This window comes from Xenopus tropicalis, chromosome 5 (genome assembly GCF_000004195.4).
Source record: "Xenopus tropicalis strain Nigerian chromosome 5, UCB_Xtro_10.0, whole genome shotgun sequence".
Classification (NCBI taxonomy): Eukaryota; Metazoa; Chordata; class Amphibia; order Anura; family Pipidae; genus Xenopus; species Xenopus tropicalis.
This window is the reverse complement of record NC_030681.2, coordinates 110509751-110530902: the sequence shown is the minus strand read 5'-3', so window position 1 is coordinate 110530902 and position 21152 is coordinate 110509751. Positions and strand designations below refer to the sequence as shown.

At 34.6% G+C, this 21152-nt stretch overlaps 1 protein-coding gene across 8 annotated transcripts in view; it reads left to right on the top strand.

The window, feature by feature from the left end:
- The window catches only part of nlgn1 (neuroligin 1), a 414257-nt gene that overhangs the window by 153294 nt on the left and 239811 nt on the right, over positions 1-21152 (top strand). For 5 of the 8 annotated variants that reach the window (XM_031901575.1, XM_031901576.1, XM_031901577.1 and 2 more), the window contains exons 2-3: positions 3625-4423; positions 4803-4862. In XM_031901575.1, the coding sequence (XP_031757435.1) occupies positions 3931-4423; positions 4803-4862 (553 nt within the window). In that variant the 5' untranslated portion in view covers positions 3625-3930. Of the gene's footprint in view, positions 1-3624; positions 4424-4802; positions 4863-21152 lie in introns of those variants that run through there. The other 3 variants (XM_031901579.1, XM_031901578.1, NM_001171826.1) reach the window with 2 other exon arrangements.

Sequence of the window (21152 nt, the reverse complement as noted above, 5' to 3'; positions counted from 1 at the left end):
TTCTGTGTGTTACCAATTATAGGAGTTACCAGTTATAGGAATGTTTACTTGTATAGACAGTGGAATATGTAGGGATTGCCCTAAAACAAATATGTCACTGAGTATTATTCCACTTAATATGGGTCTCCTTGCCATTCATGTTTGACAACATTGACGTTGTCAGGAGATGTTAATGAACTGGCATGAATTGCTTTACCTCTGCTAAACACTTTTTTTCTTTTCTGTTGCATGGGACATACAGTTAACTACTGGGTTCATTAATTATCCAGTTTCCTTTAATCAGTCACTGTGACATGGCATATTGTACCATACCAGGCATATGAATCTCGTACATTGTCACAAGCACATGTGAGAGAACTCAATGCTATACAACACCCTAAACTGGTTATAGGGGCTATTAGGCAACTGTTGAAATGACAAGTACCTTGCATATTTTTCATGACACTGACCTGCCATTAAATCTAGGAACACACAGGCTGGCATGTAGTATACCTCATTTATCTGCCTTCAGGCAAAATGATTTCAAGTCTTGCATCCATGTTGATGCAGTGATCTGACTTATGGGTTCATAAAAGTGCCAGACCATTTATATTTATAAGGTAAAAGACCCAGACACTAGGATTGCAGGTCATTACCAAAAACTTTTTCCATTTTTTCTATTGTTCAATCAGAATTTGCTTAAAACTTGTCGTTTTAATCCAACTTGGAGAGTTCCACCAACAGTTAACACAATAATTTGGTTTTCTACTAACCAAAAACTACATTTCTAATTCCACTTCTTGGTACAGAGGCAGTTTTAGTTTGAACAGCGCATTTACATTGTTACATGGTAACCTCATATTAAAAGGCTGGTACTTTGAACTAAACTGGACAGATATTGCAAAAGTTGGCCTATGTATGGCTAGCTTAAGGTTGTTGGCTCTCATTGTCCCTCACATGTTGAGGATACAGCACATCATGACCTCATATTCAACATTTTGTACAGCATTTGTAAATGGTCCCCCAAGTGTTTATTAAGTTATGAACTGTATTAGTTTTCAAGCATTAATGGGCAATTAAAGTCCTCTTCAAAATACTGGGGATCTGAGAATGATGGGAAGTAGTAGTTTATTTGTTTTGTTGATAAATTAAGCATTTAATTATAATTGCTGGTGAATGTGCATGCAGAGTACACTATAATCCCGTCTTTGAACATAGAATAAAGTGTTTGAATTTTCTAGTTTATTCATTTAATTATACTTGTAAATTGTAAAACTAGGTAGAGAATGCATATCTTCATGTATTAATGAACATTTGGTAACGACACTGCCATAAATAGCGTTCTAAAGTGGCTAATACTTGTCTTTTCTAAGCCATTCGCATCTTCTTAATGGTCTGACATATTTAATTAAATGAATCTATAGTTTGCCAGGAAAATGGCAAAACATCTGTGTTTTTATTTGCAGAGTTGCATTATTATTGTAAGCTCTTCTCTGCACCAAGCAGTTACCTAATTAATCTAGGGTTGAGGGTGTAACATTAAAAGGCCACAATGATTTTAGAATGGAATGGCTGCACTTTGCACCTTATGTAGGATGAAAAAGCATTAGGGGAAGCAGGCCTTCCCTGTCTTTACATACTGCCTTAGGGCAGGTAGCAAGAACAGGACCCCATTGTAGTCTGTGTCCCCTGCCAGTCTTTGGGGTCTGAATGATTTGCAAGTTAGGGGACTGATACAGGACGAGAGAGGGAATGCCAAGTGCCTCATTCATTTGGCTCCCATGAATACAGTTCTCCCAAATGCAGGCAGTGCTGTATTCCAAATGCTGCCAAATACAGGTAGTACATGACCTAATATTATTGGGGTTGTGGTGAACTCAGGCAGGCAATATATGATCGACAGCTGGGATATTCAACTAGCTTTAAAATGGGTATGGATGTATTAATAAAAAGGAATGTGTGTTTCATACTTTTTAAAAGGACCTTCATTATACAGCTTTTTAAGTCAGAGTGACAGGTCCCCTTTAATCTTTCCACTGTAAAGAAGAAGTTACAAAAACTGGAGAATAATAAGTTGTGGGATATTAAGGAATGACTTTCCACAGTAGTTATATATTTTTTCCAGCACAGTAAATGTCTATTCTATTGAGTACAATCAAAGTTTGGTGCAGAGATACAGAGAGATTTTTTGATTTGATTCCCAAGGACATTGGGGTCAAACCCATGTCTCCCTGTTTCAGAATCTAAATCCACTGAACACCGTACAAATATTAATTTGCACAGTTTTACATGACATTCCAGAAATGGACTGTGAAAATTCCCTTTGTTATAATATATAGGTATGGGATCACTTATCCGGAAACCCAATATCCAGAAAGTTCCAAATTGCAGAAAGGTCATCTCCCATTAGATCTCCCATCTAATGGAGTCTATACTCCATTATAAGCAAATAATTCTAATTTTTAAAAATGATTTCCTTTTTCTCTCTAATAATAAAACAGTACCTTTTACTTGATCGTAACTAAGATATAATTAGTCCACATTTGAGGCAAAACAAGCCTATTGGGTTTATTTAATATTTAAATGATTAGCATACTTAAGTTATGGAGATCCAAATTACGGAAAGAACTCTTATCCAAAAAACCCCAGGTCCCAAGCATTCTGGATGACAGGTCCCATACCTGTACTATGAACTATAAAAACTATAGGCTAAAATTTACAACTAAAATAATACCTTTTAAAAAAAAACAAGTACATAAACATATTTGTACACAAACAATGTCAAAGTAAAAATACAGACAAAGAAAATATTGTTAAGCACTACCAGTCCCTTACTATATTTGAAAATCACCACAAACATTTAGTATATATAAGTCACGGATCTCTGTCTTTTGTTTCACTAGTGCTGCAGAAATATATCACAGTGATTTGCAGAAAAGCCTAGCAGACAACAGTTTTGGCTCTTCCAGTTGCCCCTTCAACCACAGGGTCAAATTTGGCCCCGGTACAAAAAAACCAATGGGCCCCGCCAACCCAGACATGATCCCCTCTTGTCCTGCCTGTATAAGGTGCACATGCAGGGGGGGAAGGGGCTGACAGTGGGTGGCAAAGGAGTTGTGGGGGCCCCTGGAGAAGCCCCGGTGGGTCTTTGCTGTCATTATATTTAGTGAACCCTGAGTCACTAACCCAAAATAAAAATGGGATTTATTCAAAAGTGAGTAGGGGTTTGGAGCAGATTGGGTCATGTTGAGAGGTATATGTGTATATATTATATGTTTTTATATATTTTTATCATTCTAAACAAGGATCCTTTTATAAATTTATACAGATAATTTTGTTAATGTTTTTTAATACACTTATCAATGGTTCATAGTTATAGATTTTTTCAATGTGGTCTCTGAAACATTTTAATTTTGTTGATTAACTTTTGCATTGCCTTCATAGAAAAGAGACACAGAGTAAATATGTTTCTAACAAATGAAATGTCCATTCATTGATCCATGAAAATTAATTAAAGATGTCTTACTTTACTATAATTAGAAACCAGGAATTATGAACAAATGCATGGTATGTTGCACAGTGTGTGATGATGACTATACATATTTGTTTTTTTTTCTATTAATGATTTATTCCCATTTTCTCTAGGATATAGCCTTGCAGCTAACTGGATTTGATTTATAAGTGGGAAATCTGCAGTAAATGGCAGCTCTTCTCATTTTGCTACTATGGAAAACAGAATTGTCAATAGAACGTATTCTGATAAATAGAGCTGAGTGAAGATGCTGCTTCAAGGAGTGCCAAATCAATGGAAGATACTTGCTGCATGAAAAGCGTTTTGAGATTGTTCTGACAGGATCACATTTAACAAACCTGATATATTTCGTTTGATTGCCCTGCTTTTCACAAGTGGATACAAATAAGATTGCTATCTTGTACAACTAATGTGGGACTATGGCATTCCCAAGGCCAAGGCACCTCAATTGTTTATGGAGAGTAACATGGTTGCGTTTTCTACCCATGGGATTGGATTCAACATTTGTACTCTGTGTATTTGGATTTTTACTTCACATTGCGACTGTGCGCTCACAAAAATTGGATGATGTTGACCCTGTAGTCTTAACAACATATGGCAAAGTCAGAGGGTTTAAAAAGGAACTTAATAACGAAATACTAGGACCTGTCGTCCAGTTTCTTGGGGTTCCTTATGCTGCTCCACCAATAGGAGAGAGGCGGTTTCAGCCCCCTGAACCTCCAACAATGTGGGGAGATATAAAAAATTCCACCCAGTTTGCACCAGTTTGTCCTCAAAACATTGTGGGCGGCAGATTGCCTGAAGTCATGCTTCCGGTTTGGTTTACTAATAACTTGGATGTAGTTTCTTCCTACGTTCAAGACCAGAGTGAGGACTGTCTCTATTTAAACATATATGTTCCAACAGAGGATGGTGAGTTAACAACTGGAAAAAACGCAAAGGAAAACATTTTAACTTTTTTTCTTTTTTATATATCTAACATATTAATTGTGTGTTTAGGTTGCATGCAGGGCTAGTTGTTAGCATGACTGCTTTCAATGTGCATGATGCTATCCTTTGTGTGTATCTGTTTCTGTACTCATGTATACACTCATGACTTTCCTCAGGCACGGGTATCCCAATGGTAGGTGTTCCTACCTGCCCATAGATTATACATTTTCACCCATTTGCATGTGCAGGCACAACAACTTCGGAAAAGTTACAAGCGGCAGGGTTAGGCAGTGGTGTTGCATGCTCCTACTATCTGTCATGGAGCTCCATGTTATTTTTTAGTCTTTTATTCATTTTTCAGTAAAAAGAATATCCAAGGAATGTGCCCGGAAACCCGGCAAGAAAATATGTAGAAAAGAAGGTATGTATACAAGCTATGGTTAAAAAGAACGGATAAAATACTCAGGAAGAAAAGACCCTTTGTAGAGCTTTTTGGCACATTTTGGAGACTATATCATATATATTATAAAGCATTTGGAAAGGAAGAAGGATTGTTTTAAAACCGTTCATGGTATAAATCTGTAAGTAGAAAAGTAAACATTCTGCATACATTCTTTACATACCTAGGGTTACTTGGAATTAAACCCAAAAGATGACTGTGACTGTCTTTATATAATACGATATACTTGATATTCCTGTAGATTAAATAATATACTTTAGAATATATATTATAATAAACATGTTTGAAGGAAAACAGAAAGTACTCTCAAACATTTGCTAGCTTTTATATGTTTTCCGTAAGAGACCTGCTGTCTTTAGATATAAACATTACTAATGGTATTGCAGTATAGTTCATAGGGCATCCCATCTTGAAGGGATAGTAAAATTCCCAGTGTTGACAGAATAAAGTGTATGTGTATGCACATGAGAGTACAGCTAATAAATAGAACTGTTGGAATTACATGAAGAAGATAATGTTGTCTGGAACACTGGAGGAAAGAATTAGTATGAGCATTTGTTATTCAGTTACTATATGGGAAAACTCACCTGGTAGAAAAACTTGACAGATACTTGAAGTAATGCTTTCAGGCAATTAGAGTGCAATGAAAAGTGATTTTGGGCACTTTGCTGCTGTTTGTTAGATTTTTTAAGACAAATATTAGCGTAAATTTAATGCAATCTAGAATGCAGACTTACACAGGCACAACCAACTTTGGTCCTGCTTAGATTGAGAACTGTTATAATTGATGACCTCAGGAGAGGAGGTTAGAAAGAAAAATATGTTTCTCCTTCAAAGTGCACAGCTAGAGCAGAGTTTCTATAGAAACCAGCAGTGCCAACTCTTAATTGGTTGCTGGACTGGAGAGCATGTTTAGTAACCTGAGTTGAGGAGAACTGAGCATGCTCAGTTAGCTAACAGCCAAAGTCAATTCCTAAGGGAGGGGGCTGAGTGGGTTACAGGAGTAGAAGGGATCCTAAGTGATTAAGGGGATGCTACAGCCTTACTATTAACCCTTGAACACCACTAGTGGCAGGTATTTAAAGATTTCAAAAAATCTGTTCACTGATTCACTACATTTTTTTGTGGAGGATTTACATGTCCTGCAAAGTGCTTAAAATATTTCTTCAAGTTGATATAACGTATAATTTAAAAACTCAGACTCTTTGTGGATACAATATCTCAACAACAGCCTTTAAAGAACTGAACTTAAGCAGTGTGTTCCTACTAGAAAATGAAATATCAAGGTTGGTGATTCCCAGATTAAGATTGCAGCTTTTGCATAACATTTATTCAGGCATTTACTTATTTACAGTGTTACAGTAATACATTTTCCTGTGCCAGGGCAAAAAATAATCTCTTGCTTTTAATGGTTGCTTACTATTTCAAGGGAAACTGTTGTTTAAAAATAAATAATTGATAATAATAGTTACCAGTTTCAGTGCATAAAATCTTTGCAAAATAACCTCCTACTCATTGTTTGGTATCTTTAGTAACCCTGTCCCTTGCCAATATTTAAGAGACAGTTTAAAGTGAAACATAAAAAGAATAGAATTTCAAGCTTACATGAAAGGTTTTATTATGCCATAAAACAATGTGTAACTCAGAATAATATCTGGTATTGATGTTGGTAAATAGTTTTTGACTAAAATTCTATAGTCACAAAGTACCCAATGAAAGATTGGTGACCCTGTAAAATATGTGATGCTCTTTTATTACCTTTAAATGTTTAATTGCAGCAGTAGTTACCAACAGTGACAAATTAATAGGTAATTTTAAATCTGCAACAAGTTAATAAAAAACAGAATTGGTAGCTAACTCTCGACCAGGAAAGTGTCAATAAAACTCTTCTCAAAGCTAATATATGTGCCATTTTGGCTAAATGTATTTTACTGTTTTGAGCAGTAAAACAATGATTTCTTATGGGTGAGTAGAGCATAAAGTGCATACTAACACCTATCTGAATCGCCAATACCTGATACAAATCACATGCAACCACATTCTGCTCTGGTATACATTGTTCCAGATTGGAAAATAAATGGTTAAATCTGAAACTTTGTCAACTTTTTATGATTAGTTTGCATCGTTTCTACTGGTAAAAGGTTTACTATAGTTGTTTAAACCATTGAGCCGGTGTTAGTAAATTAGCCTATAGGGTTTTTGTGGTTTCTGTTGTTTCAACAATGTATGGAGAGGTCTTAGCAAAACCTAAAATGCCAATTAAAGGACCAATAGCACCAAGAAGGAAAAAATACATTTAAAATTGTGAAAATGTTGATTGAGCACCTGCAATAAACACATTTTGGCAACATATATCATATTTTATATGAGATGTTTTTAATTCTATAGTCCTCAAAAAAGAAAGAACACTATTGTATTCTGCACATAGGACACAAATACCAAGCAAGCACACACATTTAGCCAGTGCAGGGTAACAGTAATATATTACATTGTAAAGAAAACACAGTAAAATGTTTGCCTTACTGCTTCTTTAATATCTGAGCAAATATATAAGAGGAAATTTCCTCTTTCTCTGTAATAATAATACAGTACAAACAGATAAACCTAAAACATAAGGGACTTAGTAACCTCAAAGGCAATAATACATAATCATAAAAATAAGATAATAAATAATATTTATTATCACTTTCTAAAATTTCAATGTGATTCCTCCCTTCCTATCTTGTTCTGAGTGATTTCTAAAATGGTAAAATACTGACTTCTAGTGATGAGCGAATCTGTCCCATTTTTCTTCCCTGAAAAATCAAGAAAAATTTGCCAATGGCAAAATGCGTAATTTTGCTTTGACCCTATGCCTGACGAAAAATATTTGCTCATCACTACTGACTTCTCATTTTTTGAACGTTAAAAGGCCTTCTTCATCCAATAAAGGCTGTTAGTAAACTGTTTCCACCAGCCCTTCATGAAATCAGGATTCAATTTTGGCAAAGGTTAGAAATTTGTAAATAAAAGTGTACCTGTAGCTGGCTGTGTTTATATAAAGCAAATGCGAATACACTGACATTTTATGGGCTAACTTTACACTGAATTCAAGTCTGCAAAATGAAAGTTGTTGCCTAGCAACTAATGCGTCATCATAGAAGAGTTAAGGGATGTGTAAGATATCTAGGGAAATGCTTAGAAACTGCCAGTTGGTATACTGTATAAAATGTTAAGCGTTTTCTATTATGGGTCATTTATAGAGGGCAGCCTCTAGAACATTTTTAATTTTCCCCTTTGTATTTATATTTATTTTTACATAGTTAAGTTTGGTTGAACAAAAACCAAAGTCCTTCAAGTTCAACCCCTCCAAACCAACCCCAGTGCACAAATATACACATACTTATATTAACCATCTACAATCACAACACAATCACATATGTAAACTTAAAATACCAATATCTATATTCATTATAGATTATAGTATCACAATAACCTTGAATATCATGCCTGTTTTAGAAACAATTCAGACTACATCTTCCAATAGAATCTCCAATAGAATCTGCTATCACAGCTTCACCTGGCAGGGCATTCCACAACCTGCCCTCACCATAAATAACCACCTTCACTGCTTCAAATGATGTTCCTCTAATCTAAAATGGTTGTTTCTTTCTATGGGAAAAATAGATTCCCCCCTATCTGTCTATAATGCTGTCTATCATGTCCTCTCACAAGTGTCTTTTTACAGATAAAACAACCTCAACCATGACAGCCTTCCAACCAGTTTAGTTGCACATCTCTGTACTCTCCAGCTCATTAACTTTCCTAAGGCCCAAAACTGCCCTGCATACTCAAGGTGAGGCCTTACCAGAGACCTGTAAAGAGGCAAAATAATGGTTCTATCCTTTGAGTTAATACCCTTTTCACCAGGCATTGATTGCCTTTATCTTATGCGAGCCCAATTTTCTTAAGGAACATAAGGTATTTATTTTAGTGTATGTTTTCTTTCATTCTTTGTAAAGTATACATTATAGTTATTGATGCAAATAAATAAAATTATTTATGCTGCTTGTACAGAATAATATAGTACACACATGCTCATATGCCAAAAAATATCCCTTTAGTGAGGGGTTTACCTTTCTTTTTGAATGATATTGTCAATATCGCTACATATACAATGTTAGTACTGTTCATTGACATACTGCAAGTTTTGTGTTGACTGGTAAGTACAAAGATTGAATAAGATACTTTGCTAGTCTTCTAAGAAGTAGGCTAGTTTTATAAAGGTTGATGGTGAGGCAGAGTATCTTAATTTGAAATTCAGTGAAATGGATTTCAGAGATAATGAGTAGCATAACGAAAAGTGTTAAAACAAGAGATAGTAGTCAATGTGGGTGGTGTGAAAAGTTGGTGTCTCTCATGGGGACAGATAAAATGTCTAAGAACATATGGAGATGTGATGGGCTTTGAAAATGAACAGAATAATCTTGTAAGTCATATTTGCTTAGCTTTGCTACTAGAAAAATGTAATAATATTTTTTTATTATTATTATTATTAGTAGTATTATATAAGTAAATTAAATAATTATATAATACTGTAATAATCAAATTACATAATTCTGACATTATTATTGTTATTAATTATAATAATACTACTACTAATAATAATAATACTTTCAGTACAACTGGTAATTGCAGTCTATACACAATTATGCATAATTCATTAGAGTAGGCTAAACTGTTGCTTTGACTCATAATATATAAATATGGGCTCAACTACCTCTGCGTAGGGTCCATGATGTCCAAGATGTTCATGGAGTTCAGAGGCTAAAATAAAAGATAAACAATGTATATTTATTGAGGTAGGAAAGATTCGTCTGGGCCTTAAAAAACATGACTTGACACATTTGAATGAGGGGAGGACAATTCTAGAAGCTAGAGAAATATTGAATGTACAGTATGTGTAAGATCTGTGGTAAGGACAGCAGCAAAGTGAGTACAAAAATCATGGGATTAAGAGAGCACATTGTAAATTAGAGGACAAGTTAAGAAGGTCCCGATTTAATTTCAAATTTAAAAGATGAGGTATGCAGCTTTGGATATGAAGGGCAGAGCACTTGATGTTAACATTCTACTGTATGTAATAAGGAAAAAAATGTTTTCAAGTAACCTAGAGAAAAGGTTATTGATAACAATACAGGTTATTGTTAAGGCATTTATTTAGGAGTCTACTATATATGCAAATGTAAAGATAAAAGCTTGCATATATTGTAAAATGGCTAGACATTTGTGACGTTTAAATTAATTTCAATTTAAAAAAGTGTAAAAATTATTTAATAACTGAACCACATTCACAATGGATTTATAATCTATTTTAGCCATCCTAAAATAGCACGTTCATAATGTGCAAGTTCTGTCTCCGGAATGTCAGCTTTTGATTACTGCAGAGCACTGACGAGTTATGCAAAGTCCAAGACCAAGTTGCAAATGTCTCTAAATGTCATTGAGTTGAATGTAGTGCTATACATCAGGCATATTTAATTAGCAGCACAACCTATTACCCTGACTTGCGTTCATAGAGGCGTGAATAAAAATGTGTGGCTCCCACGTACCCTATACAAACTTTTATTGATATTCATCATTATAAAATCTCTTCTTGTTAACAGATGCTGGCCAAGTAAATTGGGTTTGGATTGTGGCAATTGATTAAATGTTCTTATTTGCAAATAAAAATTAAATGCGTGTTACTGCTTGACACTCTAGTTCCTCTGTTGATTTATTTTATGCCCTGAAGAGAGTGGTGGAATTAATATTTATATCTAGGGTTTTTTGCTGGAATAGTTTTGAATATGTTGTCATAAATCTGTGTTTTGTTAGTGTTACATTTGAAGTACATTGTAAAATTAGTATTCAGCTATATGTATTTCCCATAATAACTCATCCAGCCAGTTGTAATTAACCTCTGCTCTGCTGGGGCACTTTGCTATTTATTCTTATTGCAGTTAAATGGAAGTAATTTCGGTAGACAACCAGTAGGCGATATAAAAAAATTAGCAAGTCTTTCTTCTTTCTCTACATACAAATGCAGACGATAATGCATTGTGTTGAATAGAAACAAGTATGTTAAAGGCATAGCTCACTTTAAAATTAACTTTAAGGGGCACATTTACTAACCCACGAACGGGCCGAATGCGTCCGATTGCGTTTTTTTCGTAATGATCGGTAATTTTGCGATTTTTTTTTTGTATCTTTTGCGATTTTTTCGGCGTCTTTACGATTTTTGCGTAAAAACACGAGTTTTCCGTAGCCATTACAAAAGTTGTGCAAAGTCGCAATTTTTTCGTAGCGTTAAAACTTGCGCCTTTTAAGTGTTAACGCTACGAAAAAATCGCGACTTTGCGCAACTTTCGTAATGGCTACGAAAAACTCGCGTTTTTACGCAAAAATCGTAAAGACGCCGAAAAAATCGCAAAAGATACGAAAAAGTCGCAAAATGTTCGTTTCCAATCGGAATTTTTCCAATTCGGATTCGAAATCGTGTCTTAGTAAATCAGCCCCTAAGTATAACATAAATAAATTTTTGTGGTTTTTGAAGAAGCATAATTTATTTTGTTCACCAGCTATGTGGTTGCATGTTAGCTTGCTTACCTAGAAACCAGGCAGCAAAACTAGAAGATGAATAGCAAAGGGTTAAAAGAGAAAGATTATTATTGATTATTATTGGTTCCCAGGGTCAGTGGCATTCTAAATTACAAACTAAATAGAGCCAGAAGAGGTAGGAAAAAAGGTAGGCATGAAGATAAACTAAAAAGTATGGTGTATATATATATTAGTTTCATATGTATTTAAAAAAATATATTTAAAAAAATCATAAAAATGAATCAGAAATAAAGTTCACACTCAAACATTTGATAGGTAGGTATAAACTTAGACAATTTTTATTTGAAAATGTATTATTACCATTTGTTTTGAATAGCAGAGAATATGTAAGCTATTATGAAGCAAAGTAATAACCATGGGTACTGCGTCCCGATCATGAATATTAAAATTTTAATGCTAATTTATGTCTCAAGGATTAAAGAGAAACATTATAATTGTAAATGCAGTATGACTGTATATGTAAATAAGGAAGATCTGATGCAAGCAATATTTATTTTCAACTTAAACATGGAAATACGTATCAGATTTATTCCTTTTTATTCTCAGTAAATGAAGAGCCAGATGTTTGGCCTGCTTCTCATAATGAGGCTTGTTGTTATGGTTCCCCTGACCATTAGTCTGGCTGGCACTGTTACTGACTTGTTTATTGTTAAGTCTTTTGTGCAGTATATCCTAAAAAAGCAGTAGAGCTGAGCTGTATTTCTGCAGTAGGTGTGTGGGGGTCAGTTATTCAGAATCCATGGTACCAGGGGTTTTCTGGGTGTGTGGTATTTTTAATGTTGAGCACTGTGTCAAAAATAAGCAGAAAAAATACAAATATAAAAAAATTTGATAGGATTGTTTGGGATTTATGCTAGCTTTGTTAGCATTATGCTTAAGGTACTAGCTCATCAAAAAAAAACATAATTTCAATAAAACATATGCAAATAAAAAGCACAATGAATTCATAAACAACATAAATTTGTGCTTTATAATTAAAGTGATACTGACACAAAAAACTACCGTTTAAAATATGAATCTACATAAAAAATTACCTGTAGGTCATGTTGATCATTTTTTACTGATAGGGCTGCTTTGTTACTTAATGTTCCTAAACCTGACAGTTTTGCCAACCTGACTGTCCCTTCTCAGCCTGTTAGTTATAGCTTCTAATACTAAAGGACTCCTGCTACACAAAAATGGCAGCCCCCCCATAGAGGAACATGGGGGATCAGATAGGTAATGTAAAAGAGTCGGACAAAAACTTTATAATTTGGCAAAATTATAAATAGCATGCAAAGACAATGTTATGATAGATGTAAAAAAAATGTTTCATTTCTGGTGTCAGTATCTCTTTAAATACCTCCATATCACCAGGAAGAGTGTATGGCCCAAAGTATAATATTGTTTAACTTTAACCATTTAAGTGCCACATATTGAAAGGAAATCCGTCACCTTATGTTTCTTAGCACTATGTTTTTTTTCTGAAATGCATAATATAAAGCATTGGCTAGGATTTTTTCATATACTATGCATATGTTGATTTTCTCTCTATTACTGGAAATAGTTTCCTCAACTGCATAACAGAAGTACCTTTAGTGTTAAAGTGCACCCTCCAACTATGGGCATTGCCTGATCAATTTTAATACTCTTTTTAAAAAGCAATTATAATACAGATTTAAAAGAAATAAAATTATAAAGAAATATTTTAAAGAAAACATATATATATATATATAAACACATATATAATTCATGTTTTTTTAAATGAATGCCTCAAATTTGTTAAAAAAAAGTTTGTAAATAAAAAAATCATACCGTAAAAGATTTTATTTTATAAATATGTGTTCTATATTTTATATTGCCAGTGCGCTAAAAATTCCTGTATTTTGCTTTATTAACATTGTGGGTAAATTATTCATTACTATTAACTACTACTAAGGCGGATTTACTAAAATTCAAACAGACAACTACAAACTGAACATTAGGCAATCTGATTAGCAAGTTAATAATTTGGCGTTTTTGTGTATGACATAGTGCTGCTCACTGTCTATTAAATATTAAGTAAATAAAGAACACTTTACACTGAGTGCTAGAGGAAAAATAATAATTGCCCTTACAGCCATCACTTTTTAAAAGAGAAATTCTAAACACATTTTTTAAGCAAAATTATACAATAATATGAGTTTATAAATTGACCATCTTGGGTTCTTATTCGTATGTTATCATATAAATTGATCCTCAACTGCTATTTTGAGTTGACCTTAAAATGGTATAATGTTAGGTACAGGTATTAACAATGTCCCACCAAATATCTTTAAACATTTCACTAGACTGAGAAAATCTAATTTAAGAAAAACATTAAGCTATATCCAAAAATGATAATGCAATATCTTAGGTGCCCCCTTAAAGGAGAAGGAAAGGTAAAAACTAAGTGAGATTTATAAGAAAGGTCTATGTAAATACAGCCATAAGCTCTTACAGAAAAGCTGCACTTAGTCCTCTCTGAAAAGAAACACATGATTTCTTGTCTCCTTTTTTGGGAACATGTTCTTTGGGCATCTGACTTCCTCCTGGGGCCAGAGTCTGCACCTACCTGCTCCCCCCTCCCAAAATAATTCATAAAACTCCCTCCCCCACCCTTAGGAATGTGTAATCTGAGCTATAAGGGATAGAGCTATACAGCAGGAAGCTATGAAGACCAAGCTAAAATGGCAGCTGCAATCTTAAACAAACAGAGTAAGCTTCTAGAGCTTTTTCTTAGGTAATGCTTTCTGCAGAATAAATATAGTGTTCTAGGTGGCACTAATGTGACAAATCTATTGGCAGTAAAATGCCAAAATGGCTTTCCTTCTCCTTTAAACAACAATAGCATCATATACAGTATATGTCAAAAAAGTCCATACTCAATCTGAAACTTCTGTGGGTTTTGAGTCAAGGGATATAAATTATAGTGTAAAACAGGGGTCCCCAACCACCTGTCCGGGGACTGTGCTGAACCAGACCACCTCTGGTCCCAGTTACCTGTGATCCTAACTCCCCGATGTGTTACACAGCCATGACAACAGCTATGCAAAGCCCAGGAAGCTTTCTACTGATCAGGACAAGGACCAAAGTACTTTATTAAGCTGTATGCAATAATAATAATAATAATAATAATAAAGTGCATAATATAACATTTAATAATGACATTTATATTATATATGTAATAATTAAATTATATACTATGCACAAGTTGTGCCCCCCCACCCCCCCGTCCTTTGTCTTGCTTGAAACCGGTCCGTGATGCAAAAAAGGTTGGGAACCACTGGTGTAAAGGACCAGCACTCGAAATATATATATATATATATATATATATATATATATATATATATATATATACATAATTATAATTCCTATTTGTTAAAATCCCCTTCTTCCTTTCCCCCAAAGTAATGGAGCATTTTGCATAATTTTATTTTAGGTTAAATTATAATATTACAAACATAAATCATTCATAACCTAGATTTTAAATCTATAAAATGTTCAGTGTCAGACCTGGAATGTCCCCAAGCTCCTGTCCAGTATTTTTCTCTCTCTGTTTTCAGCAACTCTGAAGCCTCTCTGGATTTAAAAATAGTATAAATCTTAACATGTTGGGAATATTAATGTTAAATAAAAGATTGCAGATAGGTCTGATGTTATAACTGTTTCCTATTAAAAGTTCAGTTTGCATAGAATCCATGCTGATTTCCCAAAAGAGACCAGAAGCATTAGCACATAAAATGCCTCTATCTTAACTACCAACGATTCCCAGAGGTAACGATAACACGGTTCAATTCCTTTATTTCCGGGAATAAAATCAATTAAGGGGATTGCTCATAAATGGAAATCAGCTGTGCTATAAACAGTATAGATTGCTTCACAGACATGAAGTTGATTGTTAGATATGTGAACATTTTTCATTTGCTAACACAGTAAGGTTACAAGTACAAGAATTCCTTTAGTTCATTATTTTTAGTTGTTTTTAATTTTTAGTCATAATAATGATTAATGGCAGTGTGGTTTTTTAAAGACTTTGTAGTACTAAACGCATAGCTATCAACTATTGTTGAACTAGTTAGAATGGAAAACATCATCGGATATTACAAAAAGACACTACATGAATGATAAGAATACAGTTTTAACTTAGAAGGTGAGTAGAGGCAGGCATCCTGTGCCACTGGGGCTGCTTGTACTTAGTATTAATAGCTCTTTAACTGTTGTATTCATTCTAAAAATTGCTGTCAGCTAACTCTCCTTGGCCTGCTTAGGTCTGTGATACATAGATTGTATTGCACGTTGCCTTGAATTTTATTAGCTTTCAACTTTAGCCTAATTCTATTTTACTTATTTAATGCCGTAACAATTATTTTAGAATCTATTTTTATGTATAATTTGTTTTAATTTATTTCAGTTTATTTCTGTAATTTCAATAAGTTTTTTTTTTTACACATTGTAGAGTTGGAATGAACCTGTTCTTTTTATTTAAGCCTCCTATGCCAGGTGGCCAGGAATTCCTTTGAGTGTATTTTAGATTATACCAGTAACACGTCATGGCACCTGAACAACCTTTTACAGATGCTAACAAGACAACCTATCATGAAACTCATTTTAATACATAATTGTAATTTGGAATAACTTGTAATATCAAGCTTGGAGAGGCCACAGGGCATAGATTCAGGCAATATCATTATAATCTAAACTGGGGATTTTAATAAAAAGATCTAGTAACAACCATACACATAACAGTTTTTATATTGATAATTGCTCAGATTATACATCTTTTTAATCAAACTAGGTACAACAAACATTTCTTTAAAACTAGAACATGAATTGTTGTTATGAGGCCATACTGTTTGGATTGTTAGAAAGTATTCTCTATTTTTAATTATTTTTTTAAATAATAATTGTGGTAAATTTTAGTAGCAGTGGGGAGGGGGGAAACCTTGTTTTCTAGGATGGAGCTGACTTTTTTTTTTATCTAGGGTCCCAGATGGAATTTATAAAGAAAAAAAAAGTCTATATTAGAAAGAAAACGTACATTTTCAATACTGTATTGTATTGTGTAGTGGATCTAATACTTTCCTAGTAATGTGTGTTAGTGATGTTAAAACTGTAATCCTACATCATATCATAAAGTAAAATATTAAATTTACAGCTAAAATTTTCATATTGATTTTAATTTCTTTTATTTTCATTTTATTTTCATTTTTATATTAAACTTAATAGACAAAAGATAGTATGATATAGAGCAGGGATCCCCAACATCTTTTACCCGAAAACCACACTCAAATGTAAAAAGAGTTGGGGAGCAACACAAGCATGAAAAATGTTCATGAGGGTGCCAAATAAGGACTGTGAATGGCTATTTGATAGCTCCTATGTGGACTGGCAGCCTGAATTAGCCTCTTATTGGCAATACAACTGGTTTTTATGCAACCAAAACTTGCCACCAATCCAGGAATTCAAAAATAAGCACCCGCTTTAAGGCCACTGGGAGCAACATACAAGGGGTTGGGGAGAAACATGTTGCTCATGAACCACTGGTTGGGGATCACTGATATAGAGGGTTGGTATATAACTAAGGAGGGGAAATAAAGTGAGAAAATGTAAGTGGGTTAGTTAGGCTGTAGTTATATATACACACAGATTGGGGATTTAGAGCTTAAAGGAGAAGGAAAGGTAAAAACTAAGTAAGCTTTATCAGCCATAAGCACTTATAGTAATGCTGATAGTCCTCTATCAAAAGAAACACAGGATTTCTTGTCTCATTTTGTAAACATGATGTTCCAGTGTCTGACTTCCTCTCTCAGAAACAGCCTTAATTCCAGGGGCCAGCATCTGCAAAGTTCTCTCCTCTCTCCCCTCTCCTGCTCCCCCTCCCACCAGAATGCTAAGAACTTTCTCCCCCCTCCCTTAGGAATGTTTGATCTGAGCTATAATGGCTAGACTGCAAGAAGGAAGCAACTTAAAATGGCAGCTGCTGTCTTACGCAAACAGAGAAAGTTTCTCATGTTAATGGTTTCTGCAGAATCAATATATTGTTCTAGGTGGCACTAATGTGGCAAATCTATTGGCAGTAAAATGCCAAAATGACTTTCCTTCTCCTTGAAAAGGATCAGATCTGACAATATATTTAGTTAATGATTTTTTGTTTAAATTTCCACCAAGGGTCCCATGCCTGTTGGTTTGTGCTATATCTATCTGATACCTGATATTAATTTATACTTCCCTGCTAGAGAGACTTGTTTTTGTTTAGTGTTTTGTTTTTCTTGCTATAATTCTTCTACAGGCAAATGTGATGTATGTATGAATATTTGTTAGGACTGTGGGTTTTCTGTTGGTAGGATGGTTACAGAGTATCACTGTGGATATAGTTAGATGCACTCTCTACATATGTGGATATAGTCTTCTATGTAACCACATCAATGCCAGCAGAATTTGAAAGTAAGATGGCATATTGAACTCAGTTTTAACTGGGTTAAGTATCATCTATAAAATATTTCCCTTGGTGTCTCTACATGAGGGATTTTCATTCTGTACACCTACCTATAACTCATCTCAATGTTGACGGTTCTACACTTTCTTCTTGAAGATCACAGACGACTTGTCGTTAAGTAATCCTTTCCTGACTGATTCACTTGAAGGAAGTAGCAGGATGCTGGGGGGAGCTGAAGAATGCTTGGGGTGCCCTGGAAGAAGCAGCAGGATGCTGGGGGGAGCTGAAGAATGCTTGGGGGGCCCTGGGGGAAGGAGGAGGATGCTTGGGGGGGGCCTGAAGGAAGCAGCAGGATGCTGGGCCATTGTATGGGGACACTGGGGGAGGACCACCAATGTTTTAGGGGGCCCTGCGCTGGCTAGCAATGTTTTAGTGGGTCCCTGCCCTGGCACCAATGCAAAACGTAACCCTTGGCCACAAATGTTTTAGGGGGGCCCTGGCTACCAATGTTTTAGGGGGCCCTCGCTACCAATGCCTGTGTGTCCCTTGTATTGATGGGAGGGGCCATTGGGGGCGTGGGAGGGTGGGGCCCAGAAAATTTTGTTGTGAGGGGCCCCGCGATTTCTGATGGTGGCCCTGGTGTCAATACATTCAATATTGATAAAGAGTTCATTGTAGTAAGCCTACTTCTGTCAATAAAACCTTTATATGGGGTAATTTAACCCTCTTTTGCTGCTTTACACTCTACATTGTGTTTGTAAATCATTTTTCTCTCCTAGAGAGTCTTCAACAGCAAAGGCAATACTAGAGATGCAAAGACCATTTAATTGCAAAGACCATTTACAGTGTCTTCTACAGCCTCTTTTAATTTGTTAGATGTAAAACTGATGGGTGGAACACTAATCTAGCTTCTTAAATATTAATGTCACATTACTGGTATATGGGATCTAATGGGGATATAAAAATTGCAAATTGGAAAAAATTAGAATACATAAGAAAAAGAGTTTGCATTTTACTATGCCATTTTCTTAAATATTAATTGCACATTTTTTTTTTTTTAAAAAAACAGCTTTAAGGTGTTATTAGTTCATATAAATCCATTTTTAAGTAAGAAATGTTATTACCTGTCCAGTGGTTCCAGCTGTGGTTCAAAGTGGTTATTACATTCCCCTATCTTACCTATGTATTTTAGAGGAATTCTACATTCTAAACACAGTTTTTTGAGAGTTACGGTTCCTAAAAATCCATAACACTGAAAACAAGTAAAATTAGGGGACAGGAACATTTAGGGTGCCCTTATGTCAAGCATACTTATTGTATTATAATTTACTGTGAAGGAAGTAAGCACAAAACATAGGGCCAGTATCAAATTAGAGCTCACCACAGTAAAATTCCACTATATTTATCGATGGGTGATAGAGGTTACATTTAATAAATATGTCTCTAAAAATCCCATAGAAATTAATAGGAAGGAATGATAATGAAGGGCGTTATTAACACACATTATTAACAATATCTACTAAATACTTTTGATGTATCACATGGACATTGATTAAATATGCCTACTTATTGCAATGTCCTTTGCTGAGTCTGTTTTCTTTTCTATGATGGGATGGAGCTTTGTTTAAAAAATAATGCTCAATTACTATTTTTGTCCATGCTTTATCATTGTATTTATAGTTTCTAAAGCCATTTCAGTCATAGCTATACACATACATCTCCTTATTAATGAGATATATTTTTAAAATTGCATTTTATCAGTAGGCAGACTTTATTTTTTTCAAAGAGTGGCATTTCTTGTATTGCTATGTTGTAGATCTAATACAAACTATCCCTAGTACATTTCTTTCAAATATTACATACCCTATGACACTAAAGGCATTTTGCTGATGTTTTTGATAATGAGAATACTTTACTGATTACTTCCACCCCTTTATACTAATACTTATGTGTTTCCAAAGGTGCACATAGGGGTGGATACCGTAAGATATACATTACTACAAATACTTAAATACCTGCATTGCTCTTATGTACTTTCTTAATTTCATGACAAGTAGTAAGATTCCAACAATAATTTTGAAAACTAAAGTGGTAACGCAAGCTTATAACAAAGTTATGCTTTTCTTCTCCAAATGAGAAAGTATATTTCGAGGATATCAAAAGACTTTAAATTAAATCTGCTCTCAGAACAAAGTAGCAGCCCAGTCACATTTTTATGATAGAGCTTTCAGATATGTTTTACGACCCAGCATAAGCCATAGGCAAGGCAGAATCAATACTTCTTTCCCTGGAAGATCCAGGTATTTAATTTATTATATTACAGCCATATTGAGAGCCCTTAATTGAATTAAGTTAAAGAGGTAGAGAATAAAATATTAAAGGGGCTCCAGCTTTGTAATATAAATACCTGTACAATATTTTGTAACATTTCTTGAGGTCAGTGGTCCAACTAATTGCCCTACTGTCCAACATCTCTATGTTTCATATTTGTTATTTATTTTCAAATATCATTATCCAAGGAATTCTTATAAATAGATCATTTTAGACAGGACAAAAATTGCATAGTTTTGTGTAAGCATTCTTATAAAAAAAGTATAAATTCTCTTCCATACATATAGAGGCTGCAATTTCATATTTTCATATAAGGCCACCTCGCCCCCTCCCCATGTGTGTGCAGGCATTCGCATACACAGTGACACCGCAAATGGAGGTGGGGGGGGCATGGTTACAAGCTCTGGGGGTAAGTTATCCTGGACTAGGGATAGGATGAAGAGGTACCTGTCCCCCCCCACCCTTGCACCCTAGGCTGGTGCCTCTTTTGCCTACCCCTAGTTCCAGCCCTGTGCTTCTGCATGAGTTAGTTATAGAATTAACTGTTGCTAAAGCTGAACAGGTCTAGTTTTATTGTCTAGAACCATATCTCAAACAGTTTGTAGTAATACAATCCTGACCCTCACCTTTCCTTACCATCCGAGCTTCAAGTCAATTGTGTAGCAATGTGTTTGTGTAGATTTCTGTAAACACACACATTTGTATCCTGGTTAAACCTTAGAACTATAGAGAAATTAAATTAATTGAATTGAATTAAGAGCCACTGTCATCGATTTGCACCTTGTACATTTAAAAAAAATGCACTAACTAATTACATCACCCACTATAAGCTATTTAGTGCTATC